Here is a 10,571-nt window from a genome sequence, read left to right on the forward strand (position 1 = left end):
TATGTAAGAACAAGACAAATGTATTCAAATACAGTATAACAAAAATAATGAGCATTCGGTGTTTTGACGTAAAATATTTTTTAGTTACGCCCCTTCACTTGGTACGCTCCTTTGCCCTTTCACTCATGATGCAGCGGCAAATATGTCTGTCCGCTAGTCAAGTGTGTGTTCAAAAACGCTAGCCAAAATGTCTTAAAGTTGGGATTTTAGAAATTCCAATTCATTGTGTTTCTATTACAACGGGAGACATTTTATAGCAGCTCATAATTAATGGTGTGTAGCACGTTCGTTTGTCGATTCAATTTACTTATATCCCCAAGCTAAACTGTAGCTACCATGCTACATACGCATCGTTATTGATCGTGTGAGCTAACTGTGGCTAGCAAGCAAACCGTGTTTACTTTTAACACTGTTCCACAATCCAACCGCATTTCACAGGCAGACTTTATGCAACACTGTGCTACTATATCGTTCAGTTTCAGTTTAGAACAGAACCATAGCCTTTGTTTGTTTTCACAATAGATTTAATTGATAGAACTGGGGAAGTTTTTTGTTCATTCGCAAAGAGCCTCAGCACTTCACACAGGCCGTTAATGTTTTGTTTATTGAGGGGATTTTGCACCACGGTCAGCCTAAGCTCATGATAACTGTACTTTCAGCGTGACAACTGAAGAAAAATGACGTCCATTATAAAGCTGACAGCCGTGTCAGGGGTTCAGGAGGAGTCGGCCCTTTGTTATCTGCTGCAGGTGGATGAATTCCGCTTCCTCCTGGACTGTGGCTGGGATGAGAACTTCTCCATGGACATCATTGATGCTATGAAACGGTAATTATGACATCCGTCTTGTCACCCTGTGAATTGAAATAAGTGTGTGTTCATTTGGCCGTGACTGATGACCATATGTAACATCATAGGTCCTATCTGTCTGAGTGTGCTGCTCAACAAGCACGGGTTATCTCTTGCTTTGACTTGCCAGGTAGTAGGCAGCATGTCAGGTCCTCAGCTAGCCAAAGACAGCCCATTTCACTCCCCTTTTCATTACTCTCTACTTGCTCCTTGTTGCTGCTCACATTAAAGTATAGGCCCACAATTTTACCAAATCTGCCCTGAAACAATAGACAGGAGCCTACATGTAAACTCAAGCAGGTTTTGATTGCTGTAATCACCAATGTTTATGCCGATCATGAAGAGATCCCTTCCTAAAGCACTAAGCGATGAGGGACAATATCTGAGTCCTGGACATCTATCAGTCTCTTTGTAAAACACTCCCTCTCTTGATACTGCCGTTCCACTGCAGCTCACTAGGGAAACATTAAGAGGAAATCTTACAACTATCTAGACTGTGACTTTGGACTGGACTGGCTTGATTTGACTGCTGAAGTTACATGTTAATTTCAGGTACATGTTGTTATATATTATTGCAGGGAAGAGGACTGTGGATTTTTTCCCCCATCAATTACACTGAATCCGCTTTAGGAGAAAATTATTCAATGGTCAGTTTGAACAGGAAGAAAATTTACAGCAAGCAAAACCTGTTTCAACGTCCGTATGGGCACTTGGGAATTGTTATAAGACTGACTTGAAAAACTGTGAACCTATCACCTACAGAGTGACCACTGGCACAGCACCCTCCTTTCTGAATCATTCAGATTTATGAGCTTTCTCTTTCACTCTTATCTGCAAATGAATGAAGCCCAGTCCCTCCATCACTGCATGGCAGAACATCTCTTCTGCTTTGTGATCCCTTGGTGGTGAAATGAGTCATCAAACTCGATTCAGTCAGCAGAATCCTTTTCTGTTCTACCTCTTCGGACAGTACTTACTAACTTCATGTGCCCTCTCTCTCTCTTTCTCTCTCTATCCTTCTCTAGTTCTTTTCATCTACTATAGGCACTTATATGTTATATATGCAATGAATTCACCTTGATCCACTGTGGTTTGGATTGTACTTCATCTGTACATCACTTTGGGGAAAAAGCGTCTGCCAAATGAATAAACGTAAATGTCATTTGTCCTCCTCAGATATGTTCATCAAGTCGATGCTGTGCTCCTCTCTCATCCTGACCCCATACACCTGGGAGCCTTGCCATACGCTGTGGGCAAACTCGGCCTAAACTGTACCATCTATGCCACCATTCCCGTCTATAAGATGGGACAGATGTTCATGTATGATCTATATCAGGTAAGAAGGAGGAGTGGAAGATGGCGTTCATTTAAAATGATTTATTATTGGAGCTCATTGCATGCCTACAATTGCTTTCTTTAATCATTTCCTTCTTTCCATTTAGTCTCGAAACAACAGTGAAGATTTCACACTCTTCACTCTTGATGATGTGGACTGTGCTTTTGATAAAATCCAGCAGCTGAAATACTCTCAGATTGTCAACCTGAAAGGTGAGTTAGTTGCAGATCCTTATAGGCCAGGAGTCGCCTGGGGGTTATGTGTCACAGCTACCAAAGAGTCTTTATTTTTACTTGACAGGCAAAGGACATGGTCTCTCCATCACACCACTTCCAGCTGGTCACATGATAGGAGGTACCATTTGGAAAATTGTGAAGGACGGTGAGGAGGAGATTGTTTACGCCGTGGACTTCAACCACAAGAGAGAAATGTAAGCTCAGACAAAACATAAGCGTATGAGCTGGAATTTTTGTTTTTAATTTTCACTGTTAATTAATTTCCTGTTTTTTTCTAGCCACCTGAATGGCTGTTCTTTGGAGAGCATCAGTCGTCCTTCCTTACTTATTACGGACTCCTTCAATGCTGCATATGTGCAGCCACGCCGTAAACAAAGAGACGAGCAGCTCCTTAGTAAGTGACCTTCATAAGACTGTAGTAACAGTGTTTAGCAGCATAGTTTTTCATTTATTCATCATTTAAAAAATATTGTATTCCTTTTATAAGACATCCCAGTGGTCAAACAAATGAACCATGTAATCATGATTTCTGTCCTTTAAGACAGAAAGACTTTTTGTTTAATACTGTGCAGAAAATAACAGGATAATGTGTGGTGTTTTTGCAACCACTAAATGTAAAATTGAATAAAAAGGGTGAATAATACAGGTTCTCACTTTAAATAAATTCTTCTTGTGTTTTTTTTTTTTTCTTTTCTCAAAGCTAATGTAATGGAGACCTTGCGGGGTGACGGTAATGTCCTTATTGCCGTGGATACAGCTGGGCGCGTGTTGGAGCTGGCTCAGCTCCTGGATCAGATTTGGAGGACAAAGGACGCTGGTCTGGGAGTTTACCCACTAGCTCTGCTTAACAATGTCAGCTACAATGTGGTGGAGTTTTCCAAGTCCCAGGTATTATTCAGTGATCACACTTGAGAAGATATTGTATCATTGCTTGCTTGTGAATTTACCATTATTTACCATGATACCACTTTATTTGCCAAATACAATCAACAATTCTCTTGGTTTCATTGGTGCAGAGAAAGGCAGGAGATGATAATATATAAATGCTTTTCTACAGCCATAACTGATAATCTACTGTTTGCCTGTAGGTGGAGTGGATGAGTGACAAGCTCATGAGGTGTTTTGAGGACAAGAGAAACAACCCGTTCCAGTTCCGTCACTTGACCCTGTGCCACAGTCTGGCAGACCTGGCCCGGGTGCCCAGCCCCAAGGTGGTGCTTTGCAGCCAGCCCGACCTCGAGTCTGGCTTTTCTCGAGAACTCTTCATCCAATGGTGCCAAGACACCAAAAACTCCATTATCCTGACCTACCGCACTACACCTGGAACCCTGGCTCGCTACCTCATTGACAATCCCGGAGAGAAGATGCTGGATCTGGAGGTGAGACCAGCAGTCACACGCTGATTGACTATGACAGAGGGGTTGAGATTTATCCCGTCATGCATTTGCCCCACGGGAAGCCCCTGTCTCTCACATTCAGACCCAGCTGAAGAAACAACAAAATGTGTCACTCTATCATTTCCACCACATCCATATTTCACTCTTCTCATTATGACAGGTGCGGAAAAGAGTGAAGCTGGAAGGCAAGGACCTGGAGGAATACCTTGAAAAGGACAAAATAAAGAAAGAAGCAGCTAAGAAACTTGAACAAGCAAAAGAGTAAGTCCCAGTAGATACTACTTTCACTGCATTACGTGTCTTTACTTGATGGTGCTCTATGCTTGTTGGTGCTGCAAAACACCCAGTTCATCTAATTTTACAGTCTGATGATAACTAAAACAGCAAATTATGTAAAAAGTCGACAGAAATGCTAATGATGGTCTAGATCCCATATCTGAAACAGGCTGTTGAAAAAGACATCTGTGTATGGGAGATGAGTCATGGCAATGTTAAGACATTTATACTAAATCTGCTGTCTGCCCTTGGAAAAATGTAACTCATATGTACTCCTTTTAATGTTTATTCGATGCTGCCACAGGGTGGATGTGGACACCAGCGATGAGAGTGATATGGATGATGATCTGGATCAGCCAGCTGCAGTAAAAAACAAACACCACGACTTGATGATGAAGGGTGAGGGGAGCCGCAAAGGTAGTTTCTTCAAACAAGCCAAAAAGTCTTATCCAATGTTCCCCACGCACGAGGAAAGGATCAAATGGGACGAGTATGGGGAAATCATCAGGTACTACAATATCACATATGAGATTAGCTACACCATCTACATTTTTCTGTCCTTTATCAATAAACTACTGTTGTGTTTTCCAAGGCTGGAAGAGTTTCTTGTTCCTGAACTGCAAGCCACAGAGGAGGAGAAAAGCAAACTGGAATCTGGGCTGACCAATGGTGATGAACCTATGGACCAAGATCTCTCTGTTGTTCCCACCAAATGCATCTCCAGTGTAGAAAACCTTGAGATAAGGTCAGTGATCATCTCAAGCTAGCGGTGTCTGTGAATCATATTAATGAGAACTAGAACTCTGCAGGTTTACATTCGCATTAATACTGTATAATATTATCCTCAGAGTGCAGGACAGTATAGTGTTTTGTTTGTTGGATGACCTCCAGGTGTGTGTGTGTAAACGTTTGAATGTGAAGCTAAGTGATGCTGGAAAAGATAAAGTGTCAGCAAACCTCTCCTGGATAAATTACAAATATGTCAAGAAATCTCATCTGCGCTGGTGTTAAACAATGTTTGACAAATCAGCAGTATTGAAAGGCTTTATTATGTATTCGTGTCTTTACAGAGCGAGGGTAACGTATATAGACTACGAAGGTCGCTCTGATGGCGACTCCATCAAGAAGATTATTAATCAGATGAAGCCAAGACAGCTTGTGATTGTTCACGGGCCACCAGAGGCCAGCCTGGACCTGGCCGAGTCCTGCAAGGCTTTCAGCAAGGACATCAAGGTCTACACACCCAAACTGCAGGAGACTATAGACGCCACCAGCGAGACACACATCTACCAGGTCAGCCTCAGTAAATCCCTGCTGCTCTGTTAGAGTGAATTTGGTTGCCTCTTTTCGAGTACAGTGCCGGAGTATAAAAGCAGTCTTCCATGACAGGCCAGTGTCTTCATTCTGTCTTGTCTCCTCACAATAAAGGTGCGGTTGAAAGACTCCTTGGTGAGCTCTCTGCAGTTCTGCAAAGCCAAAGACACGGAGCTCGCGTGGATCGATGGCGTGCTGGACATGCGTGTGGTGAAGGTGGACACGGGCGTGATGCTGGAGGAGGGTGTGAAAGAGGAGGTCGAGGACAGCGATCTGGCCATGGACGTCGTGCCTGATCTTGGCATTGATCACAGCACCACGGCGGTGGCAGCGCAGCGTGCCATGAAGAACCTGTTTGGAGAAGACGAGAAGGAGTTCTCTGAAGAGAGCGATGTTATTCCCACGCTGGAGCCACTGCCTCCACACGAGGTGAGGAGATTCATACAGACTTTTCACTGTTTAGCAAAGTTGTTGTAATGTTAGCTCAGTTTTGCTGACTATGAGCTTAGGGTTTTGGGAAATGAGTGTAAATTAAATGTCAGCGTTTGTGGCTAGTGAGCTTCAAGATTCCATCTACTCTGTTTGGAATAATTATTTGTCTGATTAAATCGGATTAAAATGATTTGGTTAGGGTAAAGGTTAGGATTTCTTAAAATTGCATCTATTATTTCTTCCTGAATTTGTAAATACATAAATGATCTGTGAATACACAATAAAACTAACTACTTGGCACAAGATACCTCCTACTTCACAGACAGTCCATTCTCAGTGTCTGTGCTTTGGAGGTTTCAGGTTTTCATATGACACTGTGTATTGCACAGTTGCATGTTGCAATGCTTAATCCTTTAAAAAGCCAATTAGCAGTGCTTAAGACCTAAAAAAAGTTGTTCACTGGAACTAAAAGAATAAATAATATTTTTCGAGCGACTGTCTACCAACCAAACTGGAGCAGGTACTAAACTGCTGCAGATACGTAAGAGAGAGATCAAATAAGCTGAACTTACTACCAAAATGACTGTTGCAGTCAAGGAAGATGTATGGTAAACAAAATGATTTCCAGCTCTATTCTTGTTGTTTGCACCACTGAAGAATGAAAAAATAATTGTGTAACATCCTAGCAAATGTGTATTTCGAAACAACAGCTTACAATGGAGCATCAGGCTAAAACTAGAATGTTCTGAATTATACATATTGCTTCAGATAATGCATTCCACAGGACCAGTGCTATAATATTGCACAGTCAATCCAAAACATATATTAGGAGGTGTGTGCTCAGTCCTGTCTCTGTACAGTAGCTGTCTAGGACCCTAACAGGATGCTGTCTTAAATTTAAGAACATTGTTAGTCAAAAGGAATTTGATAAATAGCTTTCATTAGAAGTTTTGCAAGTCGGATTTAAAGGGAAATTTTTTTATTTTATTATTTTTCATTTAAATCCAAAATTTTACCACAGACCCAGTTTTCCCAAGGTGAGTCTCAAGAGTTCATCCTAGATATAATAGATAGAATAATCACAGAACTTGCAACTACATGTGGTTAAAAACTTGGAGAAAGGCCCTGCGAGGGACTGCAAGGTGATCCTGTTAGAGTGTACCTACAAGCGTGTTAAAGCAGTTCAGACAGCCCTTTGAGAAACACTCTGACTCCTCTGTTCTCCCTCCAGATTCCGGGGCATCAGTCAGTGTTCATCAACGAGCCTCGCCTCTCTGACTTCAAGCAGGTCCTGCTGAGAGAAGGCATCCAGGCCGAGTTTGTGGGAGGAGTGCTGGTATGCAACAACATGGTGGCCGTCCGCAGGGTGAGTGTCCTTCCCCCTGGTTCACTGAGCGCACTATCCATCAGCCCCCCTTACAGCGCTAGTCACCCCAGCCCGTCAACAGGGAAGGCGGCCTGCACAGAAGACATACTGGGCTTGTTTTCGCCAAAACCACTCATTGAAAATGTTGAGCTTCTGGTTTTATTCCATACTGATACTATATCCATACTATATTTAGGTTTATGAGCAAAGGAGTTGCATCACTTTAATGAAACTGGGAATTAAATGTCCAGACAAGATGAAAAGCAGCTTTAAAGGCCTTTGGTTCATTATAAAAATAAAAAAAAAAACATCCTTTCACATCTCCTGTCTGTAACCTTCAGGTCAGACACTAATTCGCTTGAGGAGAAATAATTCATCACTGCAACAAGCAGACACAGGATGTACATGAGTATTCATTGCCTTAGAATCTGTTGACTGTGAGCCATCAGAAGTGCATACTAATATTGTTGTGAAGCAGTATGACACATTCATCGTCTCCCTTTGTTTGATGATGATTGTGTATCCAGAGCCGGCAGCATTTTTCAGAGCAGCGGGCAAGTTGTTTTAGATGCTGTAAGAAATACAGCAGCTTATTCTGCAGACTAGAGAGACACAGGAAGAAGCAGTAGGCTGTATATAATGGATGGGAATGTCTTTTTGTGTGTGTTACAAATGTTGGCAGTAAACCAAAATCAAGATACATATTTTGTTTCAATTGATCAGAATTCACAAAACGTATCAAACAAAAAGATTTCTGACTATAATTCGCTGAATATGACCAAAAAAAAAAAAGGTGTGATTTCTGGTGGTTTCGGAGGTTAAGGTTCATTTACTGACACACTATGAAATAATAATGCCAGTAGTCGACACAAAATGGAACTTTAAACACAAAGAGAAACAAACAAACCAGCATAAGTAGGATAAATAAAAAAAAACCAAAGGCAAATGAAAACATCTCACCTCAGAAGAAACACACAAAAAAGAATCACAGGCAGAACTTAACTAAAGTAAAAGGAAAAGTAGGAGTGAGCCAGGATACCAACAACAAAATGCATAATTGACGAGAACTTAAAATAGATGCAACCCAGAAAATGAAATCAAAGAGAACTGAGACTGTTAAAGGAGCGTGTGTGTCTGTGTGTACTTGTGCTATTTAAATTGGAACTCATGATGGATTTGGATTCATTAGACACTGCAATCCCAAGTCTGGAGGAAGGAAATGAGGAACATATTTAAGGTCAACACAGTGCTGCACAGGGCTTGTACGAATACTTTTACCATGTTGTACTTCGTGTTAATGAATGTTCTGTGAGGACCCAGGTGACCTGTGCGTCTTTGTGCTCTTTGTCCAGACGGAGGCTGGACGCATTGGCCTGGAAGGTTGCCTGTGTGACGACTACTATAAGATCCGGGAGCTGCTGTATCAGCAGTACGCCGTGGTATAGCAGCAGCAGTAGCAGCAGAAGCAGCAGAAGCAGAAGAAGCAGAAGAAGCAGAAGCAGAGCACACCATGGCAATACAGAGACAATCCTTTACAAGAACTTTTCCCAGAGGACAAGAGTGTACTACACTTGGGCAACCTCTGCCCCGTGGGCGGCTCCAGCTGTTTTACTGCACACTTTGTTGTACATTTTCCATTTTTATAATTTTTTCCAGATAACAATGTTTTTTTATTGTTAGTTTACCTGAATTTCATACACTTAAAACTCCTCCCACTGTACAGTAACAACCTAATGCACTGGATGGACTACAGGATGCTCTCCCCCTCATATTGTCATTAAGAACAGTTAGTTTTCTTTTTCGTAAATGCATTGCTGTTGTCTCAGATGTCCATAGTTTGGTTTGGATATTAAACTTAAAAAAAACACAGTAATTTTCACATCCATCCATGAAGTAGTTAAATGCTGTGGACCACTGTTGGTCCATTGCTGGAATTGTTGAGGTCACTATAGAGTACAGTGGATATACACTTAGTGACCACTTATATTAGCTACCTCTGTGCAATCTGATGCAATACATTACAATTGTTCTGCCATAAAGTCTGCTCTTATGATGTAATGTTCAGTTTTCAATTCAGTGTTTTAGCCCTGAGGTCACAGTGATGTGTTATGGTGGACTGCATAATATTCAGAGGTGTTTCTACAATTCTGCCACCATTTCCAATCATGTATGGTAATAGGGAGATCAAAAACTTAGGAACACCTCTCAATACTCAATAGGTACGTACAACAACACCTTTTAACTATCACCGAAGTGAAAAAAGAACAACATGTAATTGGATTAACACATTTCCAACAAAAAAAACAAAAAACAAACATTGTAATCCCTTGTGAAGGTAGAATTTATGGTAGAGCTGTTGTATTGTACAGGAATACCTAATAAAGTGGCCACTGAGTGTATTTCACGCTCAGGATTTGCACACTCAAATATAATGGCAGAGGAAAAATGTATTGTTTGCTATAGTAAACCATGAGTTTTGTTTACATATTCTTTGAACATATATTTCCATGTTACTCAAATAGTCGGTCATTTTTTGAGTTTTTGTGCAGCTGTTCTCCAGCGATTAATTAGTGCATTTCCATTAAGTTGGCGAACTTGCGAGAGGCGGGCTTTAAAAGAGAAACGGTCCAAATCGCAGCAGCAGCCGAGGCCGAGATATCCTGAGATTTAATCCGCATTATAGGTCAAGCTCCAAAAACGCTAGATGCTACAGTTCCCAAAATGAGGTTCGATGGCATCCACCATTACATCGTCATTCAACCTTTCCTGTCTGGACAGTTCCCACACCTGCAGCTTGTAATGGTTGACAACATTAAAGTAATTTTCACAAAATCGACAAAGCTTCTCTAGAACCACAGGAGACGTTTGTTCACATACACGCAGATGAATAATGTCAGGATAAATCCCTGTGGATGTATCATCATGTCCCAAAACAATCACGAAAACAAAAGAAGATTATACAAGAAATGACACAACACAACAATGAAAAGGGGGGGGGGAAGACTGAAGAGAAACACTTTATTTAATAAACAAAATAAAGACAAAAATAAGATTATTCCATTCTGAAGGAACCTTTAGCAAAAAAAAAAACTCCACAACTAGTAAACTGATCATGTGTAAAGGGGGTGAATGTCCCTTTAAGTTTGAGATATTTTGTTTAATGAAAAAATGTTATTGTCAAAAAAACTAAAATGCCTCAAGTTTTGAAAAGTATCATTTTGATACCAAACATTTTCAAATACTACCCAGCCCTCAGTCAATATTAGGTGTGATATTTTGTATGTACTTTACTGCCTACCAGGTCAACTAGTTAGTGCATTAACAGCAGATGGAGACATTTTTCAGCTGTATCTCTGAATACCCATAT

At 41.0% G+C, this 10,571-nt stretch overlaps 1 protein-coding gene across 1 annotated transcript; it reads left to right on the forward strand.

Annotated features, from left to right (window-relative positions):
* The first annotated feature begins 128 nt into the window (after positions 1–128).
* cpsf2 (cleavage and polyadenylation specific factor 2) lies at positions 129–10,044 on the forward strand. The gene is made up of 15 exons (XM_023415101.2): positions 129–273; positions 660–826; positions 2,024–2,183; positions 2,290–2,395; positions 2,484–2,613; positions 2,698–2,813; positions 3,120–3,307; positions 3,508–3,798; positions 3,977–4,077; positions 4,397–4,600; positions 4,685–4,837; positions 5,163–5,385; positions 5,521–5,835; positions 7,070–7,204; positions 8,557–10,044. The coding sequence occupies exons 2-15, from the start codon at positions 678–680 to the stop codon at positions 8,647–8,649; spliced, it is 2,364 nt and encodes a 787-aa protein (XP_023270869.1). The 5' UTR covers positions 129–273; positions 660–677; the 3' UTR covers positions 8,650–10,044.
* Positions 10,045–10,571: the final 527 nt, after the last annotated feature.

This window comes from Seriola lalandi, unplaced genomic scaffold (genome assembly GCF_002814215.2).
Source record: "Seriola lalandi dorsalis isolate HSWRI2012SDOR001 ecotype SW California unplaced genomic scaffold, Sedor1 jcf7180002054544, whole genome shotgun sequence".
Lineage (NCBI taxonomy): Eukaryota > Metazoa > Chordata > Actinopteri > Carangiformes > Carangidae > Seriola > Seriola lalandi.